Source organism: Poeciliopsis prolifica, unplaced genomic scaffold (assembly GCF_027474105.1).
Source record: "Poeciliopsis prolifica strain line A6 unplaced genomic scaffold, Auburn_PproV2 SCAFFOLD005, whole genome shotgun sequence".
NCBI lineage: Eukaryota > Metazoa > Chordata > Actinopteri > Cyprinodontiformes > Poeciliidae > Poeciliopsis > Poeciliopsis prolifica.
In genome coordinates this window covers 16,537,643-16,559,466 of record NW_026562380.1, presented here as the reverse complement: position 1 = coordinate 16,559,466, position 21,824 = coordinate 16,537,643, and the positions used below count along the sequence as shown (strand labels likewise).

Sequence of the window (21,824 nt, the reverse complement as noted above, 5' to 3'; positions counted from 1 at the left end):
ATCCAACTAAGGGATTAACTAAGGTTAGGTCTGCAAAAAGATTCTAACCAGTTATTATTTTACCTGCAGCAAGAAGCTGCCTGTAGTTTTATGCATACCTCTCTATATGAATGACTTCAACGAAAATGCTTTACACATTGGTTTCGCTTCATCTGTTTTCCTGAGCTCATGTGAAACATGACTATATAGTGTTTGGATGTCTCTTTCTTCGCCTCCTCAACCTTACCATTATCTAGATGAAAAATACTTCATATATAATCTAAGATCTTCTCACTGAAGTATTTATACTTCTGCATCAGGTAACATCTCGCAAGACTTCACAGGCCTCACTTCCTTTTGCATCCAGCGTCGCTGCTGTGGATGCAAAAAATGGCTCAAGTGACAAGAGGTTTGCGCTGCGAAGGTTGGCGAGCAGAAAAATAACGCGATAAAAGCGCGGAGCAAGTTATCTCAAAGCGCAACCCTCTTCGAATAAACGCGGGGACCAATAAAACATGCAAACGCGCTCCCTCGTCTTTGTGCACACGCAAACACACGCAAGCACGCTCACTCTCGCATAGTTTCTCTTCCTCTCCGGTTTAAAACGCACTCTATATTCAGCCCATATCCGGGTTGACGGTTCTGCACCAGCTCAGACTCCAGCCACTTGAATGAAGGAAACAGGGACAGGGAATCCCCATGTCACTCATTATGAAACTCTCACACACACTTCACACCGCCAGGCAGGGTTCATGCACACGTTTGGTGGGGCTGAGCAGAGAAGTCGGTTGGCGGCAACAGGGAAAAGAAAATGTGAAAAAAGGAAGGTAAAACAGAGTTGAGCAAAAAAAAAAAACAACCAGATGCTTTTTTTGAGTGTTCAAGTTTTGCATGAAAGAAAAGCTACGTCTTTTCTTAGAAAGTGAAAATAAGAAGAAAAAAAAAACAGTCCAAGTGTGACGAATAAAGATAAAACACTTTTTTAAAGTCAAAAGGTAACTTCCAATATTATTGAAAACAGGAAAGTGAAATAGATCAGAGGAAGGACTGCTTTTCAGCTAAACCAGTGTATCCGAGTCATTTTAAAGCTGTAGTGTTTCCCAATAAATGTTGTAAGAAGTTATACGTTTTTAATAACATACACAATATTAGCTTGAAAACTTTCTGAAACCTAAAGGCCCGATGTTGCATCCAAATCAGACAGGACAGTATCACGTGCTTTAAAGAAACTCCTTCCTGTTCTCTGGTCAAGTTCATTTCTACATAGTTAGAAAATGTGCTAAAGGTGCACAACTGCAGTCCAGACTCTGTGAAACAGTCAATAGAAAGCTGTGAGGGGAATACTAGCATATCATGGTTAGCCAGTCGAGGTATTCTTAGAGAGCGCACAAATAGTCTCCATCGTTTTTCTCAGCATTTTCTTCTAGGCCCAAAATACTGCACTTCCTGTCTCATTTCAAAATAAGAGTTTCAAATGCAGTAACCAGAATTTGGGTTTAAATTTGGTTTTCTCCTTCACATCTGTGGCTCATGACAATCGTTTATTACTAAGGACGGCACAAAGATAGAGACTGCACAAGACTGAGATATACCTACTCTGAGTTTGAATATGACGCATCCTGTGACACTGCTAATAAAAGCCATGACACGAGTTTTGTCTTTTTTCTAAACCGATAGGAGTATTTTGCAAAAAAAGAAAACGGTGAGTAGTTTCGGCGATGCAACCCGGGGACTTATTTTCTCAGGACGTCTGACTCCGGCTGGTGGTTTCTTGTGTACTTTGAATTGGGCCACGAGAACAAGCCGGCAGGTGTCGATTCAACCGTAACTGGGCAGCCGAGTCGACGCCAATGATTTAAAATCTAGAGCAAGCAACTTTAACAGGAAATACAACCCTGAAAAAAGAAACATGAAACATTGAATCAGCCCAAAATGTTCAGGCACTTTTCCTTCACAAAAGCGGCCCCAGAGTACCGGTGACGGAGCATCCCCACAGCATCATGCTGCCACCATCACATCTAAACATAGGGGCTGACGTTATCTGCAATATTTTAAAAACATTACATGAGGCTTCTGTAGGCTTTTTGTTGTTGTTGTTGTTGTTTGTTTTTTTGTGCCATTAAACGTTTTCTCACTGCAACTCTCTCATTGAGGGCAGTTTTGACAATAAAAGAGCAGCCGAGTCGCGGACTTGAAAATTCTAATTCTGGCTCTTGGAGGAACTGCAAGCGCCCCGTGAACGCACCACCCGACTTCCCGAGAAGCCGCACAATGCATTAATAATTTAGGCGACGCCCATCGCATTCCGGCTCCAGTCTCCCAATGGGAGGTGACGCCGGTCTCAAAGGCAGACAGTGAGATTTTATATAGATATGTAGTTTTTTTTGTTGTTGTTCTTAAGTTTGTGGATGGAGATACAGTTACTGACAGGTGCTGTGATGCACCACGCAGAGCCACGTAACCCCGCGTCAGGTCAAGCCATTCAATAACTTTTTTTTTTTTTTTTTAATAATTAAAAAGGAAGAGGAGGACCTGCATGCTCTCTGTCTGACACCGCACACTTCCTTTTATCTCTGCACAAACCGCCCATTATGCATGAGTGAATGCTGCACGGCCTCCAGAACCTTTCAGCTTTTCAACCCCCCCGCCCCCATCTCTGATGTGTCGAGTGCAATTCAAAAGGAAAATATAAATATAGTCAAGATGCACACACACACACACAAAAAAAAATTAGTTTAGGTAAATGCATCTTCATCAAAGTCACATTCACAAGCTGCTTCCTCATCTGGGCTTTGAAGGGACCGCACAGCTGTGAAGTGGAGAACTTATCTGAACTTCTTAATGCGTTTAATTCATAGAGCAAAAATGAACTCACAGACTTACCCCGAGTCACTGGCGGCCAGGCGCAACTTTTGCATGTCTTTGCTCTCTCTTTTTGTTTTTTCTTTTTCTTTTTCCCCCCCTTTCTCTCTCTCTCTCTGTCTCTCTCTCTCTTTTTAAATCAGCCAAGCATTTACGAGGCGCGCTCTGAACACCAACATGACCTGACACATTTTCTTTCACTTTCAAACTTCTGGAGGTCGGAATACTTTTTTTTTAAAATCTCCTCCTCCTCCCCCTCCCCATCCCACCTGAACAGGAGCTCCAGGAGCCCATGTGCGCGCTTTCTGCCCCCATCGTTCATCCTCACTGCCGCACCAGCCTCCCCGCTCCGCTGCGGCTCCACCATTCATACTGAGCCCGTCTGACAGACTTGCAGAGTAATAGATTTTCGCATTTCTGGGCACACCCACCAGATCAGACCTCCCATTTTGTGCCGCGGCGGAGGAAGGCTTGGTCATGAATGGAATTCTCTGGGTCCCGGATGAACCGTGATCCCACGCTCACAGGCATGCAGACGATCCGGACCTCTGAACAAAGCGACGGCTCTGATCATGGTGAGAGATGGGAGAAAAATGAAGCCTTCACTTCCGTAGAAAAGAGAAGTTAAAACAGCTCAAAGCTGCAGTTTGTAAAAAAAAAAAAAAACATATCTATCTATCTATCTATCTATCTATATAAATCTATAGATATGTATATATACATATTTGTTTAAACTGTCAGATGTCATGTGGTATGAGATAATCTGTGAAACAATTGAGCTCCTCTGCCTTCTCCCTGTACACATTTGAAACAGCCAATCAGAGCCAGGAGGAAGGTCTTGACCCAGGCAGTCGTTCTTGTATACACATTCACAACCCGTCTTCCCTCATACTCTGCTACGCTACAACTTCCTCCCGACAACACAAACGCTAAGGCTAGTTAGCGTGGTCGCAAATGATACCAGTTTCCCTGTACCAGTATGTTGTTTTCTCCACCACTGGTACATCGAGCAGCACGTACCTGATGGTGATTGGCAGCGCTAAGAAACCCCTATCTGGCTCCGATTGGTTTCTTTTGACTGGGAGCGGTGCACCACTTCAGGTGGCAATAGTAGCACTGGGAAGAGGTGGTGGAGATTAATCTGTTCATGTGCCATCTCATAATAACATACAATCATGACATAGTGACAGTTTTACAAAATATGAAGAAGAAGAAAAAGTTTCTTATTGCAGCTTTCACTGCAGTAAGTTAACACATTTTCCTCCCCGCATTGCCACATTGGCAAAACACACTCTAACATTCGTGGGATTTTATCATAGCGAAAAATTAGCACACATATGAAAAGCAGAAGAACATTTATATACGAGTTTCAGTCAGAGGAGTAGAGAGCCATGGAAACTCTAGATGGGAAGAAGAATCCCACAGTCTCAGGCATGCACTCCATAACACGTAGAACATGGTGGCTCTGTCTAGGCAAAGTGTTTGTGTGTGTGTTGGCACTCTAAATTTGCACACCAGCTTTAGGGTGAGGCATGGCGGCAGTGGCGTCATGCTGTGGGAATGTTTTTCTTTAGCAGAATACAGGAGACTGGTTCACATTGAGCCTGTATATACTGTAGGACTGGATTGTAACAAAATCATGAACCATTCCAGACTTAAATCTTGTGAACTCTAATATCTTTAGTACGATTGTCTTTCAAGGTGTACGATTTTCTACAAACTTTAAAGCCAGTTGAACAAGAGTAGGTCTGACAAAAACACAAAGATGTATTCATAAATGTCTTTACCTTTTCAAAAATAAAACTCTTACCATTGCAGTACTTTGAATTCTACCATTGTAGTATATTTCAGTTTTGGTTTCACACTTCTATAGATTACATTATTGAACATTTCTTACTTGTAATAGCATTTATCCATCTTCTGCACCCATTCAGTTCATGCAGGCTCATGGGGGATGTGCAGATGCCTACGTCTACGGTCAGTGGGTGAAAGAGTTGTGGGGTCCACCCTGGACAGGACTCTGGTCCTTCACACGTCCCCTTGGTAAAAGGAAAATACCTGTCTCCAGGGCTCGGGCTACATAAAACACTCTCTGAAGGGTTCGCCTCGCAACTTTTGTGTTTGCACATCAGGAACTGCAGACAATTACAGTCTTCAAAGTTTTGTTTGCAGAGTCTTTTCATGTCCTGTGCTGGGAGGATTGGTACTTTCCCAGCGTAAAGCGAACCATCTGTGATTTAAATCTTACGGCGAATCGTCCAGCTGTCGTGAAAACAGGTCAGCTCAGTATATCACTGCAAGCCAACGGTATAAAAAAAAAAAAAAAAAAAAAAAACTTTATAGATGTGTTCAATTTTCCATTGTACGTTTATTTTATAGATTTTGACATTGACACAAAGTTTACTGAATGCCTGTGAGGTCCAAAATCGACAAAGACGTAGTTTCGTCTTCTGATTGGCTTTTATCATCATGTCACTTTTTAGTGCTGCAAACAACTTAATTAAAAACAATTTTAAAAAAATCACAGAATAGTGAACTGCATGAGGAATAAGGATTTCTCTAAGCTGATGGGGGTTGGGGGTCCTGTAGAGTTCAATTTAAACCAATGCTAAATCTACTAAGACACTATATTTTGCCATTTTAATATCATTTGCTTATGTTGGAGGAAGGTGGTATATTAAAAACAAGTCATGCATATCCAAAAGGGAAATTTAGAGCATTTTTGTGAACATGGAGGAAGTAAAAGCAGAAGCTGATATAAAAACCGGAGTGACTTTCTTGCAGCTTGTTTCGCTTAGCTTAGCAGACAGATGCTACAAGCAGGAGATGGAGGCCGTCTCCGTTCTCCCCCTCCATGCTCAAATGTGTCACCTTCTGTCATTCAATGTTGCTGCTCAAAGGTCAACGAGAGGATTCTCCCAAGGAAGCGCACTTTGTTTTGTAAGACGCAAACCAGTGCAATCTAGCCAGTTTCTAACACCAAGTTACATAACGTGATAAGGTCTGCAATCGTCAAGCAGATGTGACGCAACCGCTGGGTTTGTAATTCACTTGACCCTTGGAAGAAAAGTGGACGTTGGAGAAGGGGGAAATGCAGATGTGGCGACATGTCAGGAAGTCCTCCCACACCAGATGTTTCAGTCGTGTTTCTTAAAAATTGCTCTAAATCCTGTTGAAGCAGTTCCCTCTGTGCTCTGAGCAGCATACAGAGGAAAACATAATCTAAGTAAATAAGGGTGTGAAAGCAGCCCGACATGCAGATCACCTGTTTGTGTGCAAACATCCAAATGCACTGAGTTGGATGTTTTAAAAGTGACTTAGTATACTTTCTTGAACAGGTTAGGGTAGGTCTATAGGTTATACAAAACCTGTTCATTCATAGATTATGAGTTTTTAGTCTGGTCAGTTCTGCCTGTGTTACTTTCAGAAGGAGATGTTTGAGAGCCTTTTGTCACTTTAAATCCAAATAAGCTGGTGCTGGCCACGACTCCCAACTTAACGTTTACACTCAGACGTCAAAATGACTACAATTTAAGGACCGGGCATCTTTGACAAGCAGAAGTGGTGCCTCCTGCGCAGCCAACAAGAATGCAGCAAGTAGTTCCTGACTAACTGGTCCTTTCCAGCAGCCATTGTACAGTGCATACAATTTTAAAACCATCTGACCAATCGTGCAAGACTGCTGCTTGGGTTGTCAGGTATCGGGGCTGGGTTCAGCTGGGGTTGCTAGCTAACAGCACAGTGTGACTTAACAATTGGGAGGATTTTGTTGTTTTTCAGACACCAAAAAACTGTAGCTTATCACCAAAAAAACATCTGAGTCTTTCTCTGTCTCCAAGGCTGAGCTCAGCTACTCTAAAGACGAGACTCATTTCAGTTTCTTATCCATTTCTTTGGCCTTATAACCTTGGTCGAGAGCCAAAACATACAACACTAAATTCTAGTGCTTCATTTTTGGGCTGAACTCTTTCTTCACCAGACCGGATTGAAGTGGCACTGGCATTACTCCAGTCACTCTACCCCAACTCTTCCTCTTGTTACCCAAACACCTCATCAAGATACCCAAATTCGTCCACTTGAGGCAGAAATTTGATTTGAACAAAGCAATCCAAGCCCGGCCTCAGATGTAAGATGGATGGTTTTCACCCCAGCTGGCGTAAGCTCTGGAAACCCCTCCCCCCAAAAAAAGACAAAGATGAAATCAGTTTTTCTTAAACGAGACACCCTCTCCACTGTCCCATGACAACTTGTTCACAGAATCGCTGACAACCATCAGCCACGTGCCCAACCCACAAAGGGAACAACAAACAGAGCCAGCATACTCCACAGTGTTACTGTCTATTAAACAAAGATGATACCGAAAGACTACTGCTGTAGTACATTTATCATGTAACTTGTAAATCTAACCTTTAGAAGACAAAAAAAAAAGTGAAGTAGTCACTTTCTATTTGACAAGGTCGGTCTCTCACATCATTGTGAGAGATTCCACTTTATTTACTCTCCTGTGCAACATTGCTCCGTCTCTTTGAGATTTTAAGCATCCATTAATGTACAGCCTTTATGTTTCCAATGCAGCTTTTAAATCAAGTTGAGATTTCTCTGGACCATTGCAAAACATTGAAAGTGTTTTACTTTTCAGCCACAATGTTGAGAGTTTGAATTCAATGGATCTAACTTCAGATGTACTCCAAATTTGACAACAGAAAAGAAATGTTTGATCCCAAGGCAGAGATGGAGGTTTTAGTCAAAGACTTGGGATTAAAGTCTTATGAATAATGCTTACACTAATTAGGCTGGCAAATCAGTCCTTATATATTGTTTTTGGTCTAAAAAACCCCAAAATGAACTTTATGAGTTCTTTCCCTGTGGTGAAGGAATCATTAGGAAAATGACACAAGATCACGACAAGATGGAAATAAAGGAGTGAGCAGGCTTTGTAACGTCTCTGTCCTATCAGTGTCCCTGATAGGGCTCCGTTACTTGTTGTTAATGGCAGGATTTCAGTAATTGTCTCCACTTTTCACAGCCTAAAGAGAAAATGCATCTTTGGAGGTAAAATCTGACTTTTCCAGAGGTTGTCCTCGATTCTTTCCTACTTTCCTTGCGTTTCATCTCCTTGGTGGTCCTCGGTCGGCCCGTTGTTTACAAGAGAAGATCACAGCCTGGGAAGGAACTGTTTACACGAGTGTTAAAACTGAATGCACAAAACTCCCGTGTGCAGTTAAGACGTGAGAAAAGACGAAAAGATGGAGGGTGTGTTCTCTCTGACACACTTACATCGATTATTGTGGAAACAAACACAATGGCGTCCTCCCTCACCCTCCACCCCCCGCTCAGAGAGACAACACTCCTTTTCCCACAGGCTTCACAGATAATGAGCTGCTGAAAAAAATAAAGCAACATTCACTCAAGGTTGTCTGTTTCCCAACACACGCTGCTGTGTAATCTGCAATTACACAATAAAACATTTTTGCTACACTGAGACTTGATCAGGCTTGACTGAGAAGAATCCACCCAAAGTGACATCTGACTTTAGTTTAATATCTGAATCTCACACATATTAAAGTCCCTGCAGCATGATGACGGTCCAACACCTCCCCCTCTCTTTCCAAATAGCATGCGTTAGCCTACATGGTCAATGCCAACTCAATTATCTCTATTGGAAAATGGCCTGTTCATATATAAAACCCCAAACCCATCACTCGAGAGAGACTGAAAGCAATTAAAAATGAGTTTTCTCTGTCCAACCTGATGAAATTGTTGCCCACCAACCTGAACTTGTCCTCTTTATGCTTCAATACCAAGAATATGGTATCGGACCACACGTTTTAATATGTGTGGTATTGGACCACACATTAAAATGTGTGGTCCAATACCACAGATTTTAATATGTGTGGTCCACACATTTTGGACCACATGTCCAAAATGTGGTCCACAATTGGTTCTTATTGGTAGAATATTGGACCAACCAGAGGCTTTCAGCGAAGGTCTTGCCAATTTCAGTAAGATCAGGCATCATCCTTTTGTCCCTGATGGGGAACTATGAAGATCCACTGGAGAAAGTAAGGAGTCTAAATGTGAACCTGGCTAATTGCATCAAGTCTGGGTTTGTAACTATGCAGCCACCCAATCAAGCTCGAGTCCACAGTGGGAAGGAAATTAACTAGAACATTGCCTTCATAATCTCTGAGGGGAAAAACAGAGACCCCACAGTGCGCAAACTTTGAAAACTGTGCTGAAAATGTCAACTAATGCAAATGTTAGCCTCGCAAAAACATTTGTTTGAACTTTACCCGGTTTTTTAAAAAAACAATAAAAAATAAAAGAAACATACGAGTCCCGTCTTTGTAAAGATCTTGAAACACCTCAAGTCATTTATACACATTACCATCGGTCTTTCGCTGCACAAAATAAAGCTAAATGCAGCTTTGATATGTACTGATTGAGATCAGTAATCCCAAGCTGTTCACATAGCTTTCTAGAGCAGAGTAGAAGAGAAGTTTTCTAATATTTCTAATTTTGCTTTAAGGAGACTCATCTCTCAACTCTTGAGTGCTGCTTCCACAGCTAAAGCATGAGCACATGGAAACAATCTAAAGCTGCCTGATAGTCTTTTCTTTAATTGTGTAAAGCCTTCTGTGGTTTAAAATGGCATAATGCTGCTTTTAAACACATTTTTTCCCCTTAGCATCACAGCAACAGGGGTGTTAAAACTGTTTAAGGGTTGATCAGCAGAGGCTCTGGACTCCTCTGGCACTTTGATCATCTGGAAGACGCCCATGGACTGTACCGGTTTCTTGTTGGCTGTGGACTCTGCTTGCTGATCAATGTCATGTGACATTTGCCTGGAAAATTTGCTAAGACACACTGACTGGAATGGCATGTGTTTTCAGGAAACCACAGGGCATATTAAACAGCCCAGTGCAACGCGCTGGAAGCGTGAATATCTCACAAGTCTCACGGTGTGATGCTATGCGCCCAAGTCAGATGAAACGGTGTAAAGGTCACATGTTGGCATGCAAAGTATTTTCCAACTATACATAAAACCTGGATGGAAACAAGTGAAAGGGGGCAAATTGACTTCAAGTGTTTGCTACTTCCACATGTGGTATTGACCACTGCTGACCAGGAAATCGTCGCGAGTTTCAGCCTGGTCAGATTTTGTCCAACTTGATTAAATCTTTCCATTTGTCACCCAAAGACAACTGTTAATAGTTTCATCTGCCTGCAATATTGATGCTAAAAGCAAACATCATGCGGCTCTTCTTTTAAGAGTTTGGTTTTGTCACAAACATTTCATGAAAATGTATCAACTCTAAAGCAGATTAAGTGTGTGGAGTGACTACTAATGTGATTTCTCTTAGGCCTTGTGACAAATCTTTTCTTTTATTACCATTGTTAGCCGTGTTGGAGGGAGTCAGTTTTATCAGTGTTCGATGCGACCGTCTTCAAAATTAACGAAACCTCGAGAAGGTAAACCAGATTTCTGCTGCTCATAAAGAATCCCCGAACTCGGAACACGGACGATGTGAAGTTTGATTTCCGTGCGTCTAACGTCTCTGCGGGAAAAGAAACGGCACTGCAGTGATGAAAAGAACGTGAAGCATTGTTGTTTAGGTGGAGTCAACTACCGTGTCAAGCCTTTGCCCAAACAATCCTGAGTGATGAAAAAAGCCAGGAAGTAGGACACAACAGAAATACCCACAAACGTTTCCTTGTGTCAAAGATTCCTCCACACTCATCGAGCTCTGAAAATCTCTTCCTCTTAAAGCCTCTGGAATCACGTGGATCCGGTCTGGATGCCTTTCCCGTCGTTATTAACCACTTCTTCATACTTTGTGCTGCCACGGAGACAATGGAGTCTAAATATGGGTGGATCAGCTAATTTAAGGTTTAATAGACTCTTAAGATCTCTATGTGTCTGGCAGAACAGAGAATACGCTTCAACATGAAGAGAAGAACATCCGAAACAGAAGGAAAAGTCCCTAGTTAATCGTAGCTTGCCAGTAATGGTACACAATAAAGTGACCCCAGCTGCAATTTGCATCAAGGCCAAGTCTAGCAATGAGTTAAGGGAAGTTTCCTAGCAAAGCAAACACTCTGCACCACTAGTTTCCTATGGGAATGAAGAGCTGCTCGTTGTGTGGCAGTTCTGGGACAAGGGTGTGGACCACTTGTTTGTTCGGATGTTTTCCATTTGCTCTGGAATGTTCTCCGAGCTATTGGTTAAGAGAGAGATCCAGAGCTGCAAGCGCACGCACGCACACACACACACACACACACACGCAACAGGTCTTCACACACACCAACCACATGATATAAGGATTTCTATGCTCAGCAGAGGATCAAGATTAAAAAGCTTATAGTCTCTTGAAGAACAGGGACACATAATAGGACTTGCAAGGAATCAGTGAAGAAAAATTTAACAAGACTCATTAAATAAAGTTTAAAGCCTCAAACTGTCTTCTGCCCAATTTTAAAGCTATAATAATAATAGTAAAACAAAACAAACATCTAGAAATGAAGCAAAAAAAAAAATCCAAGAACTTTTTTAACTTGGGTTTTTCTTGACTATTTTAGGCACATTTTGAGCATGATAAATTAGGGTTGTAAAAAAGTGCATACAGTCAAAGTGACCAAATAACACAGTCATATCACTTATCGCAAGCTTTGGTCAAGAGGTTATGTTCAGTAGTCTGATTAACATTTACATCTTGGAGAAAATGAAACCGCTCATCTGAACTATGAAGCTGAACCACAACTGGCAGCAGCTAGAAAAACAACTATGATCTGCATGACTGGAATTTTTCTTTCATAGCCAAATTTCAAGCATTTACAGTATGCAATAATTCCTGCACTGCTTGCACAGGCCCTGTTGGTCTCGGGATTCAAATTGTTGCCTAAACAAATCCTTTTCACATGACTGAAAATGTCTCATAGTATCAAAAAGTGTTGGAATGTGTTCTCGGCAGCAGAAAGGACAGAAGAAAATGCTTCCTGGGCACTTTGGGCTTTTTTTTTGTTTTGTTTTCATAGGAAATCATTATTTCAACCAGTCGGATGCTTGTGTTGTGGTTTGCTGACCGATTTATGGTGTCATTTTAAGAAACTCTCTGCTTTTATGGATTCCAAGAATGATTTCAGTGCTTCCCAATGTTGACTGATGGATTCTCAAGTAAACCAAGATGCTCTCTGTGTCATACTGAAAAGGTTTTCATGAACACAGCTGCCAGGTCAGATCCTAATATCCCAAATGTTATTTTCTTTAACAAAAAAAAAAACAACAAAAAAACTGAAAGGAAAAAAAGAATTTGATAACTTCAGTCCCAAAGGCATCATTTTGTTTCGAGGGACGAGACAAAATCATGGACGTTAAAGTCCGCTTCTTCCCAGAATAACAAGCAGCGATTACAGATTTGCATCTCTGCTTTGGAAGTCGAGGGGAATCCTTTCATGTGGGGAACCACCAGAAACAACGCAACAACATGTCTTCATCTCTGAGGAACTTCAAAGCGCATTTATCTTGACCACAGGGATGAAACGCTGCCAACACCATTCTGCCATCTGTGCTAAATAAACAAAACGTGACAGAAAACTGAGCACGGCATAGAAAAAAAAAAAAAAAAAAAGACAAAAAGACCACAAGGTTTACAGGTATTTTCTCTTTTATTGTCATGCCTTACTTTTGGTGCTCTGTTCATTTCTGTTCAGCTCTTTGATAAAAGATGCTGGACTCAGTCCCACATTAGATTAGTTGCACCGTAAAATTGGTGCGTATGCAGCAGTTTTACCTGTTATGCTGTAAAAAATGCAAAATACATCGCTAGCATATAAAAAAAAAAAAAAAACGTACATTAGTTATTCCATTTAATGAACGTTTAAAGTCTATATTTTTCATTTTTTTCACTCCAACTTTGAAGGTGTCACAAATTGCCACTTTTGTTTTCCCACCTCTTCTTGCAGCACAAGGCTGAGCTGCATCCCTGAGATTCAAACCGACTGCCTCGAAGCATCAGGATGAAAATGCTTGCAGGGGGAACAGCAGGGACTGCGATCCAGATGCAGAACTCAGGAGGATGGGCACCAGTCTCAACAGGTCTCTCAAAGGGATGCCCAGCTGGCTGCTACGCAATAATAAATCTGCAAATGAGTTGCAGCCTGCAGGGACACACGACAAGACAACGCAGCCATCTGCATTTACAAACCCTGCAAGTGTAGCTATTTTAGATGCTAAATAATTAAAATCTACAGGGTTTTGAGTAGATTAGCATGCTAACATGATGCATCTTACAGGCTGGATAAGATAAAAGACTTAAACAGAAACTAAAGGTGGCTTTGCAGGTTGTGACTCGAAAGTTATTCCAATTCTTATTTTTAAAACTGGGCTAAATGTGCAGAGATTTCCAAATCCTTACACACATCCTGCAGATTCCCTAAGGGGAATCCTTATCTGCAGGGTTGTCTAATCTTTAGGCATGTCTTTATACTATCCTAATATTCATTAAGTAAAAGCCATTCTCGCTGTTTTCAAACTGCTTATTCGCAAACAAAGAATATACAGACTACATAAACACTGAGGCAGTTTTCTGCAATCGTGTGTGTGTGCTTTTGTGTGCCTCTTACCCTCCAGGTTTGCTTGCGTATTTCTGAAGCATGGGATGGACCGGTACACCAGGAAGCAGGCCAACATGATGGACTGAGCGTCCCTGGACAGGACCTCGCCCCTCATGTAGGATCTCACCTCTGAGCTGTGGTCTAAAACAAGGCAGAAAAAAATAACAAAACAGAGATTTCACCAGACATCCCACTTTATAACACCCCTACAAATCTTGATCTGCTTTTATTTTAGTCATTATAATGTTAATATGGGAGTATTTCAGTCAGGCAGCAGCTCTTTGATGTCCCAAGATGAGTATTGGAAACTACTAATGACTTACAGAGACAAATGCAGAATACTTCCTGTCGTCCTCCTCATATGGTGTACAGAGTATTTTAATGAATGTATTAACCTACATTTGCAAGTCAAAGCCGACAGATGCGGTGATAGATGTGGCGTACAGAACGCCTTAGAAATCTACAGCACTATTACGTTTCCAATTAGGAAGAAAGACAATTTTAGAGTGATGTGCTGGGTTGGAATACAGATCCTAAACTGTTTCTGGAAAAAGGAAATCCTTGTAAATAAAAATCCTACCAAGCAGGTGGCTCCCATCAAGCTCAAACAAACATTCGGCAGAGGCAATTGTACTTACAACACAAACACACATTTTTTACATGTTGAAATGTTACTGTGAAATGGATCTTAAAGAAAACAAAAAAAGACGCACTGAGAAATCAGCTTGTGACTGGAAACTTTTCAACTCAAACGTCTGATTTTCATCCAATCACAGAACAAATCAGAGCCAACGCCTTGAAGTCGAGCAAGCGACCCTCTTCACTGTCAAAGCTGTTATTCGCAGAAAAAGATTGAGATGTTCATTACAACAATTTCTTTTCAATGTGAAGAGGAAAAGTATTCACTAGAGAGGCATGTAGGTTTCAGTGCGCAGAGCAAAACAAAGATACATGATTTAATCCTTAAGCCTTTAGAAAATAGCTTTGTTAAGGACTGGCAGCTGCTTGGTAATATACACAAAGACCAGTGTTTATAGTTTGTAATGCTTCTTGTAAAATATTACACTCCTGTTCATTTAAAAAAAAAAAAAGATCCATTAACAAGCTGTTAATTTGAGCTACGAAAAGGAAAGATGGCTAGAAAACCAAGATTGGGACAAAAAAAAAAGAAATCAGATCAATTGCAATTATAAAACTCATCAAGACTTTCTGGAAAGTTTTTTTTTTTTTTTCATCTCACTTTGACATGCATGTGATTCTAGGGGAAACATTTAGATTGTTTGTGTATAAAATTCCCGCAGCACTGGCTTCTGGGAAAACTACGCAAACAAAAACACTAAAAATAAAGTTGCTGCACACGTTTCATTTATGGAGAGTTAGAGTAGACCAACATTCTTGATCCCTGAAGCAAAGCCACTCTATACTTCCTTCCAGCTATGATCCAGAACTAGGTGGTTAATGATAAATTAAACTAAGAGCAAGTTTCAACTCCTTTTATGACGGAAATCTCACCCAACGACATCACCCGTTTCCCACGACTTGCAGAGAGTGCTTTGTTTTTTCCCTGAAAGTGTTTGTGTTCACTGGTTTAGTTATGGAATGTGTGTTTTGGTTTACGTGCCGTATGTTTGTCCTCTAAACTATGATATTCATACACTACACTGTGCACATAAAAACAAGTGGAAACACATCCACCCTGTGACACCGCTGCAAATAAGGGCCGCAGACACATGCCGAGTGCTGACAAGGTTAAAATTAGCAATAGCATTTCTTTCGCATGCGCTCAGCAAACAGGAATGCTATGGCCACCTGGCAGTTTATTGGTGAAACAATACCAGCTGTTGTCACGTCAAAATAATCCTTAACAGTTGACTTAAGTCAGCTGAGTGCCGTCACATGACTTCCTGCTGACTTTATCTACAGCACAAGGCATCAGAATTACTTTCAGCAGTAATAATACCTGCTGTGAAGCACAAAGGCTTCACTGACATCCTGTTGCAGACGGAGAGAACCAATAAAGGGATGTGTGATATGCTGATCGCTGCGTCTGCATTGCGTAGAATTCAGAGACGCTCCAGATCAGATTTTAGCTGGAGAAAGTGGAGATTACCATAATTTGCTCAACTTTGTAGAACAGTCACCGCAAATTAGTTCAGGTGAAAAGAGCTTTTACAAATGTTCCGAAATTAATGGCTTTACATACAAAAACATCTCCTATGAAAAATGTAACTAAAAGGAGGAAATCAGTCGGGAACTTGATGCAAAGTGTGTTTTCTGAGACAGATGATTGGCGGAACTAGAATGTTCCTGATCACTTGATCTGATTAATGACATCATACCACCACTAAATGCGGGTTGCTTGTCTGCTTGGCCCCTCAGCTAACTGACTGAAGGCTAGCTCTATAGATGCTATCGGACTCAGTTAAGGAAAACACAACTCAAGTTTTGAAGTTTTTCATTTTCATCATTGTTTTGCATGACATAACTTCTGTACTGTTAATGCTCAGTCATCTTCATGTTCCAACCTTCTTCTTTAGTCGAACCGGCCCAGCTGAACACACAGGTGTGATTGGGTTATGGATATATATTGGCAACTCAATATTAAACTTTATAAGCAAGCAGTAGTCTAATAAAATTAATGCAGAAGGAGACTGGCAGTCGGTGAAGGGAAGATTTTTTGTGACGGGTACAGTTTGGAGAGATGTGTGATATGCTGATCTTTGGAAGGATGGTAAGCAGCATCATAGTAACCAATTACCATCAGAAAAAAAATGTATTTCTGAGAAACCAACACAAGTTTTAAGAGGATTAATAAAGTCTTGGTACGTGGGTGAATTTGCCAGCAAAAACTCAGCAGTAGCCTATTTGAAGAAACTGGCCATCAAATAATTAAATCCCAAAACATAAATATGTTCCTTATTAAACTTATCTAAAAGACTGTTACTAGAGGTTTGTCAAGTCGATCAGTAACCGATCATAATCAGCCGATTTCCGTGAAAAAGTGAATAATCGGTGATTACCGATCACATTTATCTCACTTAGCAGCCTGCCCTGCCTGTGCAGCTGATCTCATCTTCCCTTCACACCGCGAAATCCTGTCGTGCGGAACTATAACGCGCTGAGTGAATGGGGACGTTTGCATGTTGCAACGGAAAATTACCTGGAGGGTGAAGCACGTCAAAATGCATCAACACAACAAATCTAATGTGGTATTTAAGAAACAAACAATTGATGGAGTTTGGGTACATTGAGGCTCAATGAAGGGAAAAAAAAAACATCCAGAGCAGCCACACGGGAGGTAAAGCAGCGCACGACTACCAACGCTCACCCGGACTAGCATGACGGACAGAAAGATAAACAAATAACCCGAAAAATAATTCAAGTCTCCGAGCTGGCGGTGTAAGACGCTGGATCTGATCTCGCTCTTGGACCGCCGCTATGCGCTACTGGTAGTAACATTTCACAGACGTTGTGCTTCTCATCCTCACCAGATAGTGAACTCTCACACCGAACAGCTGCAGCATAAAACTTTTAAAAAAATTTAATATGTATTAAAATATGTCTATTATGTCAAATTAGGTGAATTTTTCTATTTTGCCAGATAACATAGTATAATTTATATTCAAAGCGAAAAATTTGCCATTCCAGGTGATTGGCAGTGATCAGCCTCATGGATGATCGGTGTCCCTGATCGCAGTATTCCTAATTGTTAGAGATCCATCAAAGCATCCATTCACCTTTGAGCCAGTTGTCCAGCGCCACATCAACTGCATTCTTCATGACAGGAAGAAACTCTGAGGTTAGCAGGGTGTCATGTTTGTTTGCAAGGCCTCGTAGCATCCTGCCGTCCCATAACTCAACCACCAGACGCAGCTGCCACAAGGGGAAGGTCTGCTGAAGGTCACCCTGATGCAGAGCCCCAACGGCCTGAAAGAAAATAGCATACGCTAGCCTGTAGCTTCAATGTCACTAAAGATGTTCAGACAACAGGGACGTGTTCTAGGAACCAGGCTGAAATAACTGGAAAACTACCACACGACCCTCGAATGTGGTAGTTTTGGGATGAAATGTGATGCAAATAGGAACAGCTGAATTGCCCAATGTCTGCTGGAAATGGAAACCAGACAGCTGCTGCCAAGTGTACACAAATGGTATGGCAACTTTGTGTCATGTCGGAAAAGGTTTTGATTCATGTGATTATCAATCTAATAAATTGCCTGTAAGAATGGAGTTTTCTTTATTTCTGTTACTGTGTCAAAAAAGTTCATTCACAAGCTATGTTTGCTTGCTCTCTTTCTCTACTGCAAAATCAAGATAATACATTTTTCCTCAGCTTGAGTCAACATGGGTTGTAGTCTCTGTTTTATTGCAAATAAAGTTGGGTTTTTTTGGCAAATGAATCCTCCATCTCTCATACACTAGAGATATTCCTTAACTACAGGTTAAGGAATATATCAGAAAATAAGTGAATATGTTTTCAAACTTTTTCTTTTTCATACTTTTCCAGACTGTGTGGCAACCCTGTTAAGGACCAAGAACTGCAGAATCTATAAAAGTTGACTTAACATAATAAAATGTTTGGAACATTTTTATTATTCATGACAAAATATTTGCTCTACGACCAGCTGCTGTCACACAATGTGTGTGTCCTGTGCTGAGTAGGTGGGTTACCTGCTCAATAGCGATATATGTTGGCAGCATCTCCGGACACTCTTGCGTGACGCACTCGTACAGCATTGCTGAGAACAACATGAGGCTATCTTCTCTCTGTCAAAACAACAAAAACATCAAAGCACGCAGTTACTATTTTCCGTTTCTGTGCTAATGACTCTGCTGTCATCGACAGCCCCCCTACTTCTTCTTTTCTTTTCCACATTTATGAATGATAGTTCCCGTTTCCTGTTGTCATTTCTGCCTGCTGAGCATGAAACACATGTTGATGTTGTGGAGCCAACGACTGCATTCATAATTCATTCGGTCTTGCTAACTAAAATGTACTTTTCAGACATCGCTTCGGGGTTTGCAACTCATGGCTCCGAAGCCAGATGTGGTTGTTTGGCTAGAAATGCAAAAGGACTGACCAATGCTTTAAAATGTAAAAAATAATGATAATAATAAAAGCCCTGCTACCTTCAGCAGCCTTTCCAAGCTGTTTTCAAGCAGTGCATAACCAACATTTCCACAAAACTAGCACAAATGGTGTAAGGAATATTCTTAATGAAGTTTTGTTTTTTGGCCAAAGTTTGCAAACTACTCTCATTTTGGTTATTCAAGGAAAAAAAAATTGAGTGTCTAAATCAAATCTAAAACTTTTTAAGGCTATTTAAGACTAATGTATGTTGAAACCTATATCCCCAAAGAAATGCATAAACGCTGCACTGACCCAGGATGGACGCAAAAAAGCTAACTAGACAGCAAGCAAGGGAATGTTAGCGGAGAGCCACAGAATGCAATGTCGGCATGTGACTCAAACTTTTGTCTGACAGAAAAGTTCCATGACGTAGAAAAAAATTCCCCCATAAATATACAATATTAAATAGTCCTGCCAAGATAGAATTTAAGACCTCTGATTCACTAATTTAAGGTTAATTTACGACATTTCAAGGCCTTCATGAATTTAGGACTTTATGGATGCCTGGGCACCCTGCCTCTGAAGGAAATTAAACAGAAATAAAACGGATTTTAATTTACCGGAAGAAATCTAAAATTTTCCTACACTAAAAAAAAAAAAAAAAAAAAATCAAGCTATTTTACTTCAAAGAGCCGTGTTGCTTTTGAGTCTCAAAACAAATATTTAATTGGGCCAAAGACCAAACAAAAAAAAAACAGCTCTTAGGGTCATAAAAGTGGCTTGTTAATCAAGTAAACTTGAACTTACTTTTTATTCAACAGGGAAAGAGTCAAAGATAAGAACAGAGTCTAAGTGATTTGCTTAGAGTAAATAGTTTTTATAATTACAATTATCGTAAAGTGATTTATTTATGTTCATACATCGCCCAGAGTGGAAGTTATTTCATACCAACTTAAAACAGAAAAAATCTCTGCAAGGAAACTTAGATCCAATCTTTATCCCGAAGTTACAGATCTGACTTGGAGTGAACTAACAGATCACTCCAACACAGCATTTGTTAAAGTTGATACAAATGCTGTGTTGGAGTGGGTAGCTGGAGAAAAACAGACGTTATCTTAATTTACAAACGGTCACAGTTATGCTCCAATGTGATGCGCTTTCTCCCATTTTACAGCCGAAGCTGAAACTACAGGCCTCTAATCCACCCAGTTAACCTGATGTCACGATGAAGCAGCCCACTTTCTCGCAAATCAGAGGTCAAGAGAATAATAATCAGACTTAACATCAGTCTGTCCACTTTGAAACAATTAAATGAGTGTGTGCCCGGTGTGGTACATGTGAAGACACTTTGCTTAAAACAGAAGAAAAACTGATTTTAAAAACATTAATAGTACTTATGATGGGGGAAAAAAACAGATGTCGACTTTAAAGCTTTGAACATGATCTCACCATGGCAGTTTAGGCGATTGCAAGATAAACATTGGTGGTCTTGAATGAAAAGCCTCGATAACCATCACCATGACATCCGTGACACGAATTCGGCAAGAATTCTCATTTCACAATGAATGGATTATTTGCACATTACTTCCTGTCTGTTTATTTTTTGTAAACAGACAGGAAGTCATTTAGCTCTTCTGAAGGATGACCAAGCAGTCTGCAGCAGCCGCTTTACGTTATTCATAAATCCTCAATCACATGTTTGCACTTATCTAAGGACCACACACGTTTTTCAGATAAAACTGGAACGTGCCCCCCGACCCCTTTTAAAATCAGCTTTTATGAACTCAGTCGAGATTCCTCATTCGTTAAAGTTTTTCAGATTCTCAGATTACTAATGGCTTGCTCCTCTACGCATTTATATTTAGTTCAGACTCATTTATATTTAGTTTAAAAGGCGCCTTAAACTGAAGATATTAATTAAAATAGTAATAACATAAATCCAGGTTGAGATATGAGTATGAATAGGAAAATACCACGTCTGAAAACAACTGAACTTTAATCCCCAGGGAGTTTCTGTCTGGACTAACCCAAGAAGTTTTCAGTGTTTCAGTAAAATCCCAAGATAAAACTGAAAATGGCTCACATGTTTGCTAAAAAAAATAGTTTTTTGGAGTTTTTTTTTTTTTAGTTAGAGGCTGTGCTGCAGAAAACAAACAATAGGTCAAGTCCTTTCCACCTGATAACCCAGAGATTGTACAAACAAACCCAGTGTCAAACTCCACATATTTCTTTGCTTGGTGTGAAACTTACAGATTTCAGTCCTTCTGAGGTTTTACAGAAGAATTCAGCAAACGAGATGAGAGCAGGCTCTGAGGTGAAGGTAGAAATGGCTTCAGGCTGCAAACAAAGCAAAAAACACAAACTAATTTTCTACCCAAAAGCATAGACTTCTTACAACCAAGTTTTAAAAATAATACTTTAAAAACAACTTAATGATCATTGTCATATGGTTCCTAATTACTGCGCTAGGAAGTACATGTAGGAAGGAATTTTTGGACAGAATCCTGTTCGAAAAAGAAGATTTTAATAAAATGGAACAAAAAAGAAAACACTGAAGGCAGACAAGGAAGGTCCTCAAGGACAAGAAAGAAAACAAACCGGATATTTTTCCCCTGCAGGTGTATTGACAGAACATACAGACGCGATGAGGTAAGCAGTAATGGTCTGTCAGCTGCAGAGCTGCCAGCTGAACCTGCAGTGGCAACCTGCCAAGACTCTATATGAATAGAAACATAATTTCTATTCATACAGAATAAAAATTATTCTATATGGGGCGGAGGACACAAAAAGTTTCCACTCAATTCCACTCATCTCTCGGCCTGTTGTCAAAATCTACATGCTACATTAAATGTTTAATGCAATATTTTATCTTCAAAGTAACACAAATTGCTCTATTGGATTAGAAATGCAGTTAGAATTGACCTTTTTTTTTGACACCTTCCAATATTTTCAACAAATTATCTTTAACTGTATTCAGCCTTTATGGCTTATACAAGTCACTGCACTCAATAAAAATTGTCATAACTATTATGACTTGGCAGAATCTTTGTGAAGACCTCTGTTTACCTTGAAGGCCGTGACTCCAGAGTTTCGGTGGCTGACGGCTGTGGCCAGCAGGCTCTTCCAGCCCTGAGGGTCATCTTTGTAGGGCAGCTGTCCAGCCCGCAACTTCACATACAACACGCCATCTCTGACCAGGATAGACCTCAAACAAAAAAAAAAACTTTTTTGGTTTTTTAGATCACCTTGAGCAATACAACTAGAATGCAAAAGGTTAGAAATGTGAAGATTTGAACCT

General features: G+C 40.5%; 1 protein-coding gene and 1 long non-coding RNA gene across 7 annotated transcripts in view; both read right to left on the bottom strand.

Moving 5' to 3' along the window:
* The window catches only part of LOC129359580 (uncharacterized), a 105,765-nt gene extending 102,556 nt beyond the window's left edge, over positions 1-3,209 (bottom strand). For all 3 annotated transcript variants that reach the window (XR_008605925.1, XR_008605927.1, XR_008605926.1), the window contains exon 1: positions 2,863-3,209. This is a non-coding gene — a long non-coding RNA (uncharacterized LOC129359580). The remainder of the gene's footprint in view (positions 1-2,862) is intronic.
* Positions 3,210-12,495: 9,286 nt separating this feature from the next.
* anapc1 (anaphase promoting complex subunit 1) overlaps positions 12,496-21,824 on the bottom strand; it is a 48,093-nt gene continuing 38,764 nt past the window's right edge. For all 4 annotated transcript variants that reach the window (XM_055029764.1, XM_055029767.1, XM_055029766.1 and 1 more), the window contains 6 exons: positions 21,593-21,731; positions 20,777-20,863; positions 18,127-18,222; positions 17,193-17,382; positions 13,465-13,596; positions 12,496-12,999 (listed from right to left, as the gene is read on the bottom strand). In XM_055029764.1, the coding sequence (XP_054885739.1) occupies positions 12,854-12,999; positions 13,465-13,596; positions 17,193-17,382; positions 18,127-18,222; positions 20,777-20,863; positions 21,593-21,731 (790 nt within the window). In that variant the 3' untranslated portion in view covers positions 12,496-12,853. The remainder of the gene's footprint in view (positions 13,000-13,464; positions 13,597-17,192; positions 17,383-18,126; positions 18,223-20,776; positions 20,864-21,592; positions 21,732-21,824) is intronic.